Source organism: Aquarana catesbeiana, linkage group LG03, assembly GCF_042186555.1.
Source record: "Aquarana catesbeiana isolate 2022-GZ linkage group LG03, ASM4218655v1, whole genome shotgun sequence".
NCBI classification, from domain to species: domain Eukaryota; kingdom Metazoa; phylum Chordata; class Amphibia; order Anura; family Ranidae; genus Aquarana; species Aquarana catesbeiana.
In genome coordinates this window covers 223,730,636-223,749,153 of record NC_133326.1, presented here as the reverse complement: position 1 = coordinate 223,749,153, position 18,518 = coordinate 223,730,636, and the positions used below count along the sequence as shown (strand labels likewise).

The 18,518-nt window shown below is 40.9% G+C and overlaps 1 protein-coding gene across 1 annotated transcript in view; it reads left to right on the top strand.

The window, feature by feature from the left end:
* Window positions 1–18,518, top strand: part of KCND2 (potassium voltage-gated channel subfamily D member 2) — a 600,910-nt gene continuing 582,392 nt past the window's right edge. Inside the window, exon 1 of the mRNA XM_073619816.1 lies at window positions 1–2,342. Within this exon, the coding sequence (XP_073475917.1) occupies window positions 1,228–2,342 (1,115 nt within the window). The 5' untranslated portion in view covers window positions 1–1,227. The remainder of the gene's footprint in view (window positions 2,343–18,518) is intronic.

The window sequence follows — 18,518 nt, the reverse complement described above, 5'->3', positions numbered from 1 at the left end:
CTAGTATCCCCTATGGTCCCTTATTCAATGTGCACCACTCCGATCACACAGTTCCCTTGTGCTGCATTCCATCGCCTTCTTCATTCCCTGCAGATGAGTAAAGTGTGTGCCCGCAGCTGAGCACAGGACATCCCCGACGGGGGGGTAATGTAGATAATAGACGTTACTATGGTGACCAAGTGGCAGTGATCGTAGTGATGGGGAAGTGATGAGCCAGGTATGCGGGCGATTCTCACCCTGACAAGGGAGATCGGGCACAGGGGGCGGGGCTACAGCGGCTCAGCTGCTGAAATGGATTCAAAGACAGTGCGAGAGGGAAGCTAGGATCGTCCCTGGACTCTTCTCTGGACACTGTGCTGGCTGCGATCCCTCCACTCCAGGCACACACACAACTGCCACTTCACGTGGACTCAGCCAAGGGATCGAGAGATAAATTGGGCTTGGAGTTCCTTGAAGCCCCCCCCCCCAGCTTGTGGATGGAGCTGCTGCTGAGGATGATGATGATGATGAGGATGATGAGGATAAGGATGCTGCTGTGTTAACTCACTGCTTGTGCTGTGGATTCTTTCTACTTGTTGCTCTCAGCTTGTTGTTTGTGTGTGTGTGTGTGATCACAATGAGCTGCCAAGGCTTTGATGCGAGTGGCCACCTTCCCCAGGCTCCCCAGAGGTAGGTAAAGATCCAGTTTAAAGGGATTGCTGCAGTTTTTCCTGCCTTTTGTGCAACTGGTTAAGTCATGCTAGCGTATGTAAGGGAGCACTACAGGAAAGGGATGGGAGCAAGGACTGTGCTGGGCTATCCTGGGATGAAATGAGATGGAAGAGACAACCCCATTGATCTCCTGTTTTGGAAGGTGAAGGCACAGGCATGTGTGAAGTGCTTGCCACTGTCAGACTTAAGAGACAACAGATAGGTGAAGGCAAACTGCAAGCAGACATAGCATATATTTTATTGCTGCTGATGTACAGGAGCTAAAAAAAAAAAGGTGCAGCTGAACAGGCAACACATGCTATGCTTCATCTTATATGTCCACCATGAACGCTCAACGTACTACTCTTTAATACCTGTGGATACAGATGGCCAATTGGAACCTGGAGACACATCTTTGACCAAACTGGGTCTGTTGTAACTTTTTTTTTTTTTTTTGCTAAGCTAAGCAATAAACTTCAAGCTGCCTACAAATTTGAAATTCTAGGTAAAGAACTGCAAGAGGAAAAAAAAAAAAAAATGGCGGCGGGGGTAGCAGCATGGATGCCTTTCGCACGGGCTGCCGCTATTGGTTGGATGCCTGTGGCTTCGGCGCCTATGCCCCCTCCACCCATAGGTGAGAGAAAGAGGTCGCAGGACACTTTGATTGTTTTAAACGTAAGCGGCACCCGCTTTCAGACGTGGCGAAACACCCTGGAGCGCTACCCCGACACACTGCTTGGCAGCACGGAAAGAGACTTTTTCTTCAACCAGGACACCGGAGAATATTTCTTCGACAGAGACCCGGACATTTTCCGCAACATTCTCAACTTTTACCGCACGGGTCAGATTCACTACCCGCGTAACGAGTGCATCGCAGCGTACGACGAAGAGCTGTCTTTTTTTGGTATTATTCCAGAAATGATTGGTGACTGTTGTTACGAGGAGTACAAAGACCGCCGAAGGGAGAATGCAGAGAGACTACTGGATGATGCCGATTCAGAGAACTCGGCAGAAGGACCTTTGCCCCCCATGTCACTGCGCCAGAAGCTGTGGCGGGCCTTTGAAAACCCCCATACCAGTACAATGGCCTTGGTGTTTTACTATGTAACTGGCTTCTTCATCGCTATTTCTGTCTTTGCCAACGTACTGGAGACGGTTCCATGTGGTCTAATGCCAGGCACCATGCGGGAGTTGCCGTGTGGTGAACGTTACGCTATGGCTTTCTTCTGTCTGGATACAGCTTGCGTCATGATATTTACTGTGGAGTACCTGTTACGCTTGATGGCTGCACCCAGTCGCTATCGGTTTGTACGAAGTGTGATGAGTATTATTGATGTGGTAGCCATCATGCCATACTACATAGCCCTTGTGATGTCGAACAACGAGGACGTAAGTGGTGCGTTTGTTACGCTGAGAGTGTTCCGCGTGTTTCGGATCTTCAAATTTTCACGCCACTCACAGGGTCTACGGATCTTGGGCTATACACTTAAGAGCTGTGCCTCAGAGCTGGGCTTTCTGCTATTCTCCCTCACTATGGCTATCATCATCTTTGCCACAGTTATGTTTTATGCTGAAAAGGGTTCTATGAACAGCAAATTCACTAGTATACCCGCTGCCTTCTGGTACACTATCGTCACCATGACAACATTGGGGTAAGTCTTTAAGAAGTGAGGATACCATTAAGCATTTTGTCCTGTTCTCTCAAGCACGTCCAAGTGGCTGATTATCTATGGGCTTCAATAAATGGGATAAGGCACATGGAATACCGCACAAGGTTGGTCTACTCTTGCCCATAAAGTACTAGGTGCACGTCCAGCTCATTACTGAAAAACCAGGGAACAGAATAGTGGATGACCGCACTCTGGTAAAACAGACTCCTTTATTATTGCCAATCCATAAAACTCCATATAACAAGAGAATTGAGACTCACTCCTCCTCTTTTATAGATTTGAATGAATAGAGCAGTCTGTTTTTACTAGAGTGTGGTCATCCACTATTCTGTTCCCTGGACTTTCTTTAAGCCTAATATTATCGTTTTATGTAACATGTGCTTTTCTTTAAAGTAGAAGTATATAAAACCTTTTAATTTTTTTAATTTTAGATAGAGTGTCAGAGGGTTATTATCCCTGTCAGATTTTTCTCCGCCATCGCGGAGATTTCCCTTCACTTCCTGTCCCATAGACAAAAAGGAAGTGAGATGAAATGCTTGCAAATTAAGGGAATTTTTTGGGGACCCCAAGGTCACCGGAACTAGTGTCCCAATTGGAAGATTACTTTTCTGTAGACAACCCAAAATTTGGGATTTTCTTTTACTTTCACTTTCAATGGTAATGGTAAACAGGACAAATAGAGAGGGCGAATCTACCTAACAGAAGTACAGACAGCAATAAAAACTGACAAGTGTTCTAAACCATTCCCACTCTAAAACTAAAATTAAAAAAAAAAAAGTTTTGCCTTTAGTTATACTTTAGGTACTTTTTTTTTTTTTTGGCCTTATTCAGCAATGCACAGTTCAAGGGCAAAAAACACCAACCAATGAGAACTCATATTACTAGAGTTGGGTCTGTACAAGATGATTCTCTCTTGGTACTATGCGTACTACACCTAGGTACTTTGGTCATTGTATCGTTTTACAGAATGAGTCCAATAATTGTTTTTTTTGTCCTTTTTAGTAACTGCAATATAATCTCTAAATACCTAATATATAACATTATCTCATGTTGTCTTCTGTCCAGTAAACATAAATGTGGAACATGCACACTAACTTGAATGTCTGTAGGCCTGGCTGTATATTATCTGTCTAGAGAATAGGAAGTTTTATTCTATAGTGATGTTCTGTTTTGTAACACAGATCAGCCTTTGGTTTATCCTCTCTTCAATTACTCACATTTGTAAAAAAAAAAAGTAACCAAATGTCTTAGTCAATGTATTGCTCATATTACCATACAAACAGCTCAATAATGAATTCAGACAGGGCAGTGTATGATAGAAGTACACGTCTCTATAGTGCATAGGTTTTGTTATGTGAAAGTAAATGCTCTACTGAACTCCCAACTGAGATACACAGAAAAAAAGGTTTGTTTTTTTTCACGCCAGCTTATCTTCTGGAGAATGTTCATTTTGTTTTATAAATGTATTCACAGGACTGATGCTGTACTAGGCAGTCATTACAGAGCTCTCAAAGTACTCATTGAGTTTAGATACAGAAGAAATTCAAGAGGCCATTCAGACTCAGTCAGTTAATATGAATTAGTTATGTGGGGGAAAACACCTGACGGATGTCATTGAATCTTGTTTATGAAAGCAAGGGAAGAATGAACTCAGACTACAAGTCTAGTCTTTAATGAGCAGTAAGGTTCTTCCTCTTATTCTCCCAAGGTCCACCAGGATAGGAAAGGGATCATCTGGATTCCATGGTCAACACAGTTTGCTTGCTGCACTTTTTTTTCTTGATTAAAGAAGCAAGTGAGAAGAAATGGACACCTTTATGTTGACTTTTACATACCCATAGCTCCCAACTGTCCCTGATTTTGAGGGACTGTCCCTGATTTTGAGGGGCTGTCCCTGATTTTGCGGGACTGTCCCTGATTTGGAACAAAGTCCCTCTGTCCCTCTTTACTCCTCAATTGCCCCTCATCTTGGTCTGGTCTATATAGTTGTATATAAAATGCACAACTATCAAAAAGTGTTTTACAGTGCTCAACCTTTCATCCAATTTCTAAATGGCTGCATTTGTAAAAGCCAATATAAAGGAATAGTAGTGGTAAAAAAAAAAGCTCTCGAGGGTTTAACCAATCAATTGTTTTGTACAATTCTCCCTTCAAGGGAGGCGTGGCAGGGGGTGTGTCCTATGCCTACATACTTTTGCTAATAGATGTCCCTCATTCCCATCTCAGAAAGTTGTGAGGTATGCATACCTCTCAACTTTTTGAGATAGGAACGAAAAAGAAGTTGACACCTTTATGATGACTTTTTCATATCTATAGCTCCCAACCTTCCCAGATTTCGAGGGACTGTCCCTGATTTGGAACAATGTCCTCCTGTCCCTCTTTCCTCCTCATTTGTCTCTCATTTTGGTCACATATATATATATATATATATATATATATATATATATATATATATATATATATAATGCACTAATTGTCTATCAAAAAGTGTTTCCCACTGCTAAACCTTTCATCCAATTTCTAAATTGCTTCATTTGCAAATTCCAAAAGCCAATATAAAGGAATAGTAATGATACAAAAAAGCACTCATGGGTCTAAACAATCAATTGTTTTGTACAATTCTCCTTTAAGGGAGGCCTGGCAGGAGGTGTGTCCTATGCCTACATACTTCTGCTAATAGGTGTCCCTTATTCCCATCTAAGAAAGTTGGGAGGTATGCATACCTCCCAAATTTTGAGATAGGAACGAGGAACACCTATTAGCAAAAGTATGTAGGCATAGGACACACACCCCTGTCACGCCCCCGTAACCTCCTCACGCCCGCGCTATAGCCGAAAGATGGCTACAGCGCGGTCCTAAATTGCTGGGAGGGTGTCCATGTACGTCCTCCCGAGCATGCGCTGCCTGCGCCCCCTGCGGGCAGCGCGCGGCACGCTCTGTGATCAGCGAGTCAATGAGACTTGGCCCCTACCACGTGATCAGCTGTCAGCCAATGACAGCTGATCACATGAAGTAAAGAGAAGATCGTAATCGTTTTTTTTTTCCTTACCACTGACAGCGTGAGGAGAAAATAAAAAGCAGATTACCGGCTTCTGTCAGAGGGACATCAGCCCCAGGCATGGACACCCACCACTGCTAAGCATTGACCACCAGTGACACCTGCCAGTGCCCACCAGTGCCACCTACCAGTGCATATCAGTGTTGCCTATCAGTGCCTAACAGTGCCACCTACCAGTACCCACCAGTGCTGCCTATCAATGCCCACCAGTGCCACCTATCAGTACCCATCAGTGCTGCCAATCAGTGCCCATCAGGGCCTCAGTATCAGTGCCACCTATCAGTGCTGCCTATCAGTGTCACCTACCAATGCCTTTCAGTGCCCATCAGTGCCGCCTATCAGTGCCACCTATCAGTGCCCTTCAGTGCCACCTATCAGTTCACTTCAGTGCCGCCCATCAGTGCCCATCAGTGCCACCTCTCATTGCCACCTATTAGTGCCCATCAGTGCTGCCTTAACATTGCCCATCAGTGCCACATATCAGTGCCGCCTTATCAGTGCCTATCAGTGCCCATTAGTGCAGCCTACCAGTGCTGCCTCATCAGCACACATCAATGAAGGCGAAAAACTACCTGTTTGCAAAATTTGAAATCAAACTTTGAAACAGCTTTTTTTTTCTAAATGTTCTGTCTTTTTTCGTTTTTTTAGCAAAAAAATAAAAAATCCAGCAGTGATTAAATATCACCAAAAGAAAGATTTGTGTGAAAAAATGATACAAATTTCATATGGATACAGTGTTGCATGACCACGCAATTTTCATTTAAAGTGTGACAGCACTGAAAGCTGAAAATTGGCCTGGGCAGGAAGGGGGTTTAAATGCCCAGTAAGCAAGTGGTTAAAGAAAAATTATACAAAAAAAATATATATCAGTTAAACCCAAAAGTGTTTTTTTTTTTAACCACTACTATTCCTTTATACTGGCTTTTAACATTTATAAATGCAGCAATTTAGAAATTCAATGAAATGTTTAGCACTTGGAAACACTTTTTGAAAGATAAATGCATTTTTATACAACTATATAGATCAGACCAAAATGAGGGACAAATTAGGAGAAAAGAGGGACAGAGGGACTTTGTTCCGAATGAAGGACAGTCCCTCGAAATCAGGTATAGTTGGGAGCTATGCTTTTATGAACTTTAAAGCTGAATTCCAGGTATAATTTTAATTGCATACTTACATTGGTCCAACTTGGACCATTGCAAGTATGCAAATTTCATATCTGATGGACAGTTATAGAAGGTGACAATCAAGGTAGTAGTTAGTGCTACAACAGTGATCACCAATATCTTCTGGGTCCTGTTGACAAGTGGCTGCCCCACTGCAGACTGACCACAAAGGATCGCTCACTCTACATTGCCACCAATCACAGGAGACCTTGTATTTGTTTTATAATACAAAGTGTTCTCTGATTGGACATGGTGGAGATTGTAATGTCACCTCCTTTCCTCTCCACCTCATTTAATCAGTCGTTTGAGGTCCAAGCTGGACCAATGTAAGTATGCAATTAAGATAATACCTGGAGTTCAGCTTTAAGCTTTCACCACTCATGTAACCTTTAGTAACTGCAGATCCACCATTCCTCCAACCAACTCACCTGTCCCAGAATATAGAATAGCAGCTTTCACATCAGACATGCTGATCAGTCAGAGTTACAGACACTAATAAAGAGTCATATTTATAAAACAAAGAATGTAACTTTAACCAAACTTTCACTGGGGGTGAATCAAGCGCTGTTTTTTTTTAAACAGATGGACCTGAAAGATTTACTTGGAGTAAATGGTTAGGATTGCTGGTTTTATAAATACGCACTTTAGTGATCAGAGCTAAAATTTAGCTTAGGCACCTGATGGACTAAGTCTATTCATCCCTCACCTTTAAGCCCAATTCTGGGCAAAAAAAACCCCTTGCAGTGGGCCCCCCCCCCCCACCTCACTGATAGGTTACATGCTTGCTAAGTCTAGGAGGCAGAACAAAGGGCTGCATTACTTACTTGACTCCTTGCTTCAGACAGGCTCTACTGCTGCTATCTTCTACCCGAGGCTCTGTGGATGGAGGCTCTGCTTCATCATGTACAACGCAGGGCCATTAACCCTGTTCTGTACGTGCTGCATGCAGATGTGTGACCACGGCTAGGAGCAGGTCATAGAGGAAGCTGCAGCAGGGCGGTCACATGGAGCGAGGAGAAGGTAAGTAATACAGTAGTAGTGTGGGAGGGAGGTGGACCCACTACAAGATTTTTTTTTTATTATGCCCGCAGTTGGGCATTAAGTCTGTTCTGGTTAAATGGAATCCCAGAATTTAAATGCACCTGGCATGGAACCACCCTTGTTTTATTGCAAAAAAGGTTGAAAGGCTGGTGCCATGGAATTTGTTAAAACATTGTTTTATTACCGCATGTGAACAACAGTCAAAAAACGCAAACGTGTTTCGGCCATCAGGCCTTAATCATGGCTGAGCATGGGTTACATTGAGGTTTGCAGAGACTTCACAGGCTAAGTGCTTTGTTCTTGAGGCTCGACAGGCATTACACAGGTGGTAGTAGCTTGGTTGCCCCTTTTCCAACCATTGTTTTATTGTTTGAAGGGTGATAGTATATGGCCTCTTTTAGACTTGCTTTTGGAGGGTATCAAAAATGTGCAGTTGAGCTGCATTTTTGCCACCATCCAACCCCTTTTACCCCCTAAGCTGCAATAGGCAGGGGACCAGGGTGTTGATCTGCCCTTTAGCAAATGATGGGCAGCAAGCTAGACGAACGCTTCACATTTAAGTCAATAGGGAAGTGCCGCAAATGCCCCTTAACCGCATGCAATGGACACGGTTGCATGGCATTTGTCTTCAGAAATGGGGTTAAAACAGGCAGTAAGGAGCTATCACATGGCTTCCTCATTGTCTGTTAGTAGCCTTTGGAGCATGATCCAAGCGTCCATCAGGCTTCAGAGGCAAGGAAGATTTAGATGCAGGTTCAAATCTACCCTATGAGTACAAATTATGTCACTTTGTGAAAATGAGCTTTAGCAATCCCAGGTTATAAATTCAGACAAATTGCACAGTGTGATAAGCATTAGTAATTACTTCAAATCAATTAGTGATCTTTCTTTTGTAAACTGAAATTACACTGCTACACCTTGAACTGCAGCTTTACACATTGCGATGGTTTACTGAATTAATATAGTATAAGTTGTACACAAGCTATAATAAAAAGTACTTTCTGTATAGAGTAGCTGAATAGATTGCGACGTATTCGTACAATATTGCCTTCAGAATAATACCAGAAACCTTCCCTTCTCCATAACTGCATGTGATGCAGTAACCATCACTGTGTCATGTGCACAGTTATCAAAAAAGTAGTTTTGAATTTCAAGACATAGGAGAAGTTGCCATTCTTGGGACCCAAATAAAGTCAAACAATATTGCTTTGGCAGCCCACCTAAAGCTTTCGAGACGTCTGACCTCTAGTGCACTGAAGTCCTTCATCTGATGCTGGTAAGACTTACCCTGTTTTAATGGAATTGAGACAACTCATTAAGATATATCCATGTACAGTATAGTACAGATATGCACACTTCCCAACTTCAAAATCTTTTTACAAAGATGATATGGATCTGTGCATTAAAAATAGCGTTTTGCTGTTTTGCTGTGTAATCTAGGATCAGTGTGGGTGGAATCTGTTTCTCCTCTTAGTATGGTTTGTCATTTTTGGAATGAACACGTGGGAAGAACATGAAATCAGCCATCTGGTTAAAAGTGAGCACAGTATTTACTAAAAATGTAATGCTGGCCAGTGGCCACAGAGTCCAGTTAGCTTATCATGTAGGAAATAGCTAATTTATTTGGGGCATACTTTTTCAGCTTTGAGTCTATGCATTTAAGACTATATAGACATAAGCGCATCACGGAATCCTGAAATGTCCAGGATTAGGATGTGGATGGCTTTAGAAACTGACAATTTATGGACCATTTAGAATGCACTGTGGTAGGTACTTTTTTGGGCAATCAACCATTGTTAGCCAGAGATACAACCTTGCTGACATAATGATGGCTTGATTGTTTTTTTGTTGAATATTTTACGCACAGCGCAACTCAACTAATCAATATAAATGTCCACCATACACTATAACTGTGCTCAAGAAAGTGATATAATACAATATGTATTTCTGCAATTTATCCATAATAATATTTATAACTTGGTGTACAACAAATACAATAAAATGTATCAACCCAAAAAATAGTCAAGAATAAAATAAGTCCAATCAATAAGTAATACAGCCACCTCTGTAATGTATGGTGCTCCATGTCTCCAGCACCCAGATAAGTTGGCTGCTCACCTCAAGGCCATGACCTCTGCATTACCAGAAAGGTCAAAGCAAGATGTGTTCTCCTCAGGGATAGTGGCTCTGATGGACACTCAGTGAATCCTCACTCTTTTTCTCAAAATTGGGTACAATGGTCCTCAGAAGCTCAGGAACACCAGATACATATGGGAGGCAAAAAGGGAAGCACACAAAATCTAGTGTTCTCTATCTTAAAAATGTAATGTATTAAAAGAAATAAGTACTGCACTTACAAACCTAGCACTGCTGCCGGCATCCGGCTCTGTAGTAATACTGAAGAAGTCCCTTGGATGTAACACATATATCGCGTGACATCATCCCACGGCCATCTCGGTACAGAGCCTAATGCTGGCAGATGTGTTTACACGTGTATTTGAGTTAGCACTCGTGGCAGTGCTAGATTTGTAAATGCAATACTTACTTCTTTATATACATTACATTTTTAAAACAGAGAACATTAGATTTTGTGTGCTTCCCGTTTTGCCTCCCATATGCATCTGATGTTCCTGAGCTTCTGAGGACCATTTTACTCAATTTTGGGGGAAAAGAGTGAGGATTCAGAGAGCGTCCATCAGGGCCACTATCCCTGAGCTTGTTTTGACCTCTCTGGTAATGCAGAGGGCATGGCCTTGAGGCGAGCGTTCCACTTATCTGGATGGTGGAGACACGGAGCGCCATATATTATCTGAATCACATTGTCACAGTGATGGCTGTATTACTTATTAATTGTACTTTTTTAATTATGATTATTTTTTGGGTTGATATATTTTCCTACATTTGCTGTACACCAAGTTATAAATATTATTACGGATAAATTGTAGTGATACATATCACTTATTTGGTGTCAGCTGGCAACTTTATTTTGATTATTGAGCACATTTTATATCATTTTATACATATATTTTTGATTGTGCTAATTAATTTTGCAGCATGTTGAATATTTGACTGCTGCCAGATGTCTATGACCAGTTCTAAATCTACAACACATACGTTGTTAAAGGTCTTATCTGTCAGAATAAATGATACTGCAGAGTTATATTTATGTATTGTCACTTTTGCAGCCAGATTGGGATAACGCCAACATTATATTGATTACATGTCCCCATTCACTTTCCATACGTTTAAAAAAACAAATATTGCTGCTTACCTTTTTACTTGCTATTTTGTAAAAAAACTCCAAAAATGAATCTCTCCCTTTGAATATAATGTTAAGGAGGGGGCTAGTGAGTTATGTTTACCACAATTAACCCTGTCTGTATTGTTCAGGTAGATCTCATCATCAGTTGTAAATTAAATGTACACACATCTGTCCTTGCAAAGTGTTAAACATCTCAAAGCCTGGGGAATACACTGTGGGGTTGATTTACTAAAACTGGAGAATGCAAAATTTGGTGCAGCTGTGCATGGTAACCAATCAACTTCTAACTTCACCTTGTTTAATTCAGCGTTGAATGTGATTGGTTTCTATGCAGAGCTGCACAGATTTTGCATGCTCCGGTTTTAGTATATCAAATATATTTTGATGCAATTTTGCAAGTTATTCTGAACAGTAATAGCCGTCCTATGTATAATTGTGCTTCAAAGAAACAACTAGAAAGGCAAGAAATAATTTTTTAAATAGTTGTATGTATGTTGTGTGGATGGGAACACATGACATGCGAAGGAGGAAATACTTTAAGCATTCAGTATTTAATTACAATTGTACAATGTCTTTCCGTTGACTTGCTGGTGAAATGTGTCTTTTACTTACTGTATAACTGACTGAGAGATATATGGGTATAGCTATACAGTACACTATGAAAATGGGGTCATGATGTATAATTGTACTTGCTGCATAAGACATTGATGCACAAATCAGTAGTATAATTTATGAACAACCACGTAATAAGCTTTACTTTTTATGAAAGATAGCGTTCCATGGATATTTTCTGCTTTTTTTCCACTTTTTAAATATGTTCTTTTTCATCATTTAATCCTATTAGGCACTTTTACTTTGAAGTAAACATATTTTTCTATGCAAAACATTACTTTACTGTACTTGACTTTATTTTGATTTATACATGAATGTTTTTGAGTTGTATTCATATCATATGCTAGAGTTCACCTTAAGGCAATAGGCCTAATGACACATGGCTGCCACATACAAATAGGCTGATTTTGGTGCAGAGATGTCTATGCTGCTTTTTTTTTTTCTGTGGCCTGCAACATGGTAATGGTCTGTGTCAATGGGCTTTTGTATGCGCAGATGGATTTTACATTCTCATACAAGTCTATGAGAATGCAAAAGCCACTTGAAGCAGGCCAAAGGGCAGTTCAGAAGAAGCCAGCTGAACGTTAAATGTACTTGATAGAATATTTTGAGTTATCTCAGAAGCATCTTGAACTGATGTTCCCATGTGTCCTTAGTATTTAAATGATTACATTAGGGTTTCAAGTGGAAGTATAAGCTAAATCTAAAAATGTTGCTTGCCCCCTCTGCTTACCAATGCTGCATATGGTTTATAAAAGATAGCAGTGTAAATACCCATTGTTGAGTGCTCCCCAGTAGGCACCACAAGTGGGAGGAAGGGGAGGCCATGTTTTTAACAAAACTTATATTAAGCCTATACTTCCACTTTAAAGTGGAAGTAAACCCTCTTATCATTTTTAGGCAAGGAAGCTGCCATCTTGGCCTCTGTTTAATCTTCAACTGCCATGATGCTGCACATGTGATTAGTTATGACACCATTGGATGGTTTGACAGTTTGGTTGAGAGCACAAACAATGTGACAGTTATATTTCCGGCACATGCCAGGAATGTAACTTTTTTTTGAAACTCTTAAATCGATGGGTTTACTTTTGCTTTAAGGCTACTTTCACACTGGGGCGGTGAGAGCGTCAGCGGTAAAGCACCGCTAGTTTTAGCGGCGCTTTACGGTAGTTTTAGCAGTGCTTTTTGGCCGCTAGTGGGGCGTTTTTAACCCCCGCTAGTGGCTGAAGAAGGGGTTAATACTGTCCATGTATCGCCACTGCCGAAGCACTTTGCAGGTGCTTCGGCAGCCCTGCCCATTCATTTCAATGGGCAGGGCAGTGGAGAAGTGGTGTATACACCTTCATCCACTGCCCCAAAGATGCTGCTTGCAGGACTTTTTCTAGCGCCCTGCAAGTACACCGCTCCAGTGTGAAAGCACTCGGGCTTTCACACTGGAGTGACAGGAGGGGTGCTTTACAGGCACTCTGCAGGCGCTATTTTTAGCGCTAAAACGCCTGTAAAGTGATTTCAGTGTGAAAGTGGCTTAAGGTAATTGTAAGTTAAGTGTTTGGTGAATTGTCAGGGTTCCAGATAATGGTTAAGGGTTAATTATAGGTATAAAGGGTTAAGTTAGTATGCGGTTTATGAGTTAAAGAGCTATTATATGCAAAAAACTAAATTTAATATATTGCAGGTTACCATTCCAATGTTGGGCTGCCTTAGTTTTCTTTCTTTAAGTCTTTTTTCCTTTATTTTCACCTGTGATCCAGCCAATAATGTACTTCCTGTCTTGGGGTGCCTCTGAAGAGGCAACGGGTATATTTTTGGACAGCAGCATAGTCAATCTGGGGAAAGGGTAGTGTTTGCTGATTTAGATGGATTTGACTAACAAGTAAAAGCTGAACTCTAGCACTTTTTTTCAGCTGTTACACCAACATTTTTTTTTAGAAACAAAGGAAAAGAATGAGACTTTAAATGAGGCCTATTGCTGCAAAAATGAGTGTATGGAGTAAATATATGACAAAACCTTTATTGTATCAAAAGCAATTCTGTGGTCTAGAAATGCATGATAATGTTTTCAAAACATACATAACCATATACAAAGGCTGACATATTGGTAAAAATATACCATGAACACATAACTGTATACAATGATGATACATAATTATACATGTACATAGATGAGTACATGCTGTATAAAAGCTGAACTGTCTTGGCATCACATAAATAGAAAAACTCTACGCGTTTCATGAATAACGTTCACTCATTAGGAGTATGGATGCAAAATATTCATTCACTGTAAGTACAAAAAAATCATATATATAAATATAATAAACCTTTTAAAAAAATGAGGGAGAGAAAACTTTATGGACAATGCAAAAAAGTTCCCTTAGGGATTATTAGAATATACTAATACTTACAGATCAGCCCAAGAACTGAACTGGCTCATGTGAGGATGAAGGGGGTGGGAGAGGGGTTCCCATCACATGCCCGGCCCGGAGCTGAGACAGGAAACCCAAACCAAGTCAGGGGGTCAGCTCGAGGCAGGTCAGGTCATCACAATACAATTGCAGAGAGGATAGATGATCTAATAACAATCTGCACCAATCTGGAAGATAATGATTGTATGGTGCAAGATGTGGCAGGAGCCAGACAGAACTTATTCTGCATTTAAGGCGCAAAAGAACAACCCAATTTGGTGCAAAAATTGTATTTCCTACATTTTTTTCTTAAACTTACACTGCAAAAAAATTAACAGATGGAATACATCATGACAGACCCTCTTCTAGCAAACCTCACGTTCTGGCAAAAGCTCCAGTTAGCCCACTTTATAGGATCACAGCCCACCCCAGCACTCTATGAGAGGGCCCTGACGTCCTTTGAGCTACTTTGTTCGGAGCAAGAGCCAGTCCGCCATACGATCTCGTTAACATATCAAATTCTCATTGCACCCCCAAACGGGGACAGACCTCCTTACATAGCCAAGTGGGAACGGGATTTGGGATTACAGCTAACTGAGAGTCAAGTGGAGAGAATGTTTCTCTTCTCATGTAAAATCTTGGTGTGTGCCAATCAGCAGGAATCAGGGTTTAAGGTGTTATCTAGATGGTATTACACCCCAATCTAGGTACACCGGATGTTCCTTCTGAGTTCGGACCGTTGTTGGAGATGTGGTGAGGAATCAGGCTCTCTCTTACCCATCTTCTGGTCCTGCCGATCCCTAACCCCATTTTGGACAGAGGTTCACCACATTATACAGAAGTTCACGGACCGGGAGCTGCCCAGGACCCCTGAGTTCTTTCTCTTACACCACCATGAAATACCGGGCAGGGCATACAGGAAATCTATCCTACCCCTCCTGGTCATGGCAGCGAAAATTTGCATCCCCCTGTATTGGAGATAGACAGAGCCTCCAGGGGTGGGTGTCTGGTTGAAGAAAGTGGCAGAATGGAAGATCTAGTGGAGGATCTAGAGGACTAGAGGATCTAGTGGCAACAGACAGGGAACTTAGAGAGCAGTACCTTAAAAAGTGGTTCTATTGGCTCGAGTTCTACTACTCGGAAGAGTATGCGAGGCAGCTGGTATGATGGACTGGGATGGATGCCTGGGGACCAGTGGAGAGACCGGAGGCAAGGTTGTTCTCCCTTGGGTCGTACCTCTCCACCCTACAAATAAATTGTTGTATAATGACTAACCTCATGCGGAATACAGTGAGCTTCTTAACCTATTGGTATGTCACCCAATGTATAAGCACATAGATTGGATTAGTGAGCTTTTGGGGTTTCTTGTTCTAGCTACTACCAGTTGTACCATGATGTTATTCTTATATGGTTGTGATGACCCTTCAGTATACACAATATTGCTGTGCTTCCTGTACCATCATTTGTTTGTTTTTGTATCTCTATTCTATTTCAAATATAGAATAAAAAAAAAAAATACACAGATAAATGTAATTAAAAAAAAATAGTACTTTTCTAATATGCCATTCACCATGTTGTAGAATGATTGGTGTATTTAATCTCAGGGTGTTGTTAGCAACAAATAAGGAAAAAAGCATGAAAAAAGGCCCGTGGCTGAAACATTAGTTATATTAAATCAAGAACATAGGGTGGGTGGGGGGATTTATTAAATCTGGAACAGGCAGAATCTGGAGCAGTTGCGCATTCCAATCAATTTCTATCTTTAATTTTCAAAACTTACCTGAACAAGCTAAAGATCAAAGCTGATTGGTTGCCATACACAATTACTCCAGATTTTGGCTACTTCAGTTCTGACAAATCCCCACCACCCTGTGTTTTTGAATCCTGGTGCCCTCAAAAGTTAAAATTTGCTGATTTATAGTTGTGACTTCAGACTGAGAAGAGTTTCTCTCTAGCATGCAATTCTGATGTCTTGAGGTGCTGTTCTGTTATTGTGGATTATATTTTAGCAAATTGTGCTCTAGAGACACTTGCAAATAAGGGAGTCATATAGAGCATATGTCCAAATAACAAACCACCATTGTGATTAGTTGCTGTGAAAATATACTGATTATTATAATGACAGTTATCAGCATACATGGTCCTATGAAGTGTGCAAAGAAAAGTGTTTTGTTTCATGTAAAAACTCTTCTGCTAAGAAATAACCACAAAATATATTCCTTTTTTTATATATAACCTAATAATTCTGTATTGTTTGTGGCATAATACTATGTAAAGATATTTAATAGGTATGATAGAATTATTTTATATGGCTCACACAATTTGTAGTCAACTTTCACTGTTTAGCCTTTGTAATCTCCTCTGCATTAGTAAATTCACTACATGTATAGATGTCAGTAAAACTGCCTGGGAATGCACAACCTTCGGAATTACAAAACAGGATAAGTTCCAGGAGCAGCCGGTAAATGACTGCTTGGGTTACAAAAAAAAAAACAAAAGAAAAGAAAACTAAACATGGCCATCTAGTAAGGAAACATCTCAAGTCATCAACATTTCCATAGCTATTATTATTTTTGTTTTGTTTTGTCTTTTACCTCTGAATGCTTGTTTTTATTCATCGCGTATTAAGGCCCGTACACACGGTACAAAATCAGATGGAAAAATTTGTATGGCGAACTGTCTGCTCATTTTTGGATCATTAGTACATTGCTTTCGATAGCTGATTATGATTTTTGGTCAGACAAAAGCTGGATGTGCAGACTATAACATTTTTGTCGGATGTAATCTCCATGTCCAATTTTCATTTCATCAGTATGGTTTTCGTACGAAAAAAATTATAAGAGTAAGACTATGCATGCTCATAAATGAAACAATACATACAAAACTATTCAACACATTACGTCACTTCTGACGTTGTATTCTGTCGTACGAAAATTTTCGTTTTGTGAGTAACCTCTTCACTTTTGACATGACGTGAGACTAGCATGCCACAAAAACACGGATGCTCGGTCGTCCGAAAATCGAAACGTGTGTACGAGGCTTTAGTCAAACTGTATGCAATCTGCTCACTAATAGCTATGCTTACAATAGGACAACTATTGCAGCCTCATTAGCTGCAATGTATTTTTGACTTTTTTTTTTTTGCTTTTTCGCATACATTGCGGCTTTTAGAAACATTGTGGCATGTTGATTCACAAATCAGGAACAATATCTGCATATACGACAAATATGCCAAAATATTTTTGTTGTGCTTCAAATGTGCATTGCATTAGGTATTTAAATTAAATAAAGTATAGTTTGCTCAAATGTCTCATGCAATACATTATACAGAACTGCCTAACCAGAGAGGGATAGGTTACAAGCCATTGCTGTTACTATGACCATCTACTTGTTACTGTAGCAGTAGTCACAGATACAGTGTCAAAAGGTATGTCTGTGTTCTCTGATAAGCAATGAGACATGTGTAACATTATCTGTGAAACATTCTTCAAGTCATGTCAATTATTGCAATCATCAGGCAATTACAGTAGAACGCAACCAAAACATATATTTTTAGTTTTGAGCGTATATAAGAGTTGGAACCTTTGTCAGCTCTTATTTGTAATCTGTGTCTGCTTTAAGGAGCTTTCCCTTTGCTTCCTTCCTCCCAAGGGATTTCTTTAGGTTTTGACAGGTACCTGCTCCCAGATAGTCCCAGGTAGCTCCCAGGCCAGAAGTTTGGCCCCTCTTCATTCCCCCCCACAGCTAGCCCATTGAGAAAACACAGCGTGATTCGCACATGCACAATAGGAAACCAGCTCCACAAGGCTTCACTGCCAGTTTCCCTTAGCCAAGATAGTGGTGGAAGTGCCCGAGAGCTGAAATGACTCAAGAATGGGCTCGGGTGAGGACTCCTCTGGATACCAGGACAGGTAAGTACTCTAATACTAAAAATATTTGTAGCTGCTGACTTTTTTTGAGAGGGGGGGCGGAACGCCTCTTGAAGTTAGAAGCTGATTGGCTACCATGCACATCTGCACCATATTTTGCACTCTCTAGTCTTAGTAAATCAACCCCCAGATCTCCTTTGGTGCAGGCAAGTGTTGTATGTTCCACCCCCACAAATGCATTTGCAGAAATTGATGACACTGTACACTATATTCTGTTTTATATACGGCATATCACGATAGTTTGGAGGTACTATATGAAGTTTATGTTACATGGAAATACCTAAAATATCTCCATACTAGCCCGTAATGAAATTGATGGATTTTTCTTAAAAGTCAGAATTCTCCACTGTTGCAGTTTTAAAGGCAATTTTTTTTTTAATTAAAATAATAAACATGTTATACTTATCTGCTCTATGCGCAGGTATTGCACAGAGCAGACCTGAACCTCCTTTCCTGGGGTCCCTCGATAGCTCTGTCATGACTTGTTTGCTCAAACCAGAGCCAGGCTGTGTATGCCTATTGAAACACATAGTGTGGCTCGGCTGCACCCCCGCTCCCTGCTCACAGGTATGATTGACAGTAGTAAGAGCAGTGGCTCCCACTGCGCTCAGCCAAGCTTGTGAGGGCAAGGAGAGAAGACTAGAAGACAAGCAGAGTGCTGGATCGATACAGGATAGGTAAGTATTTG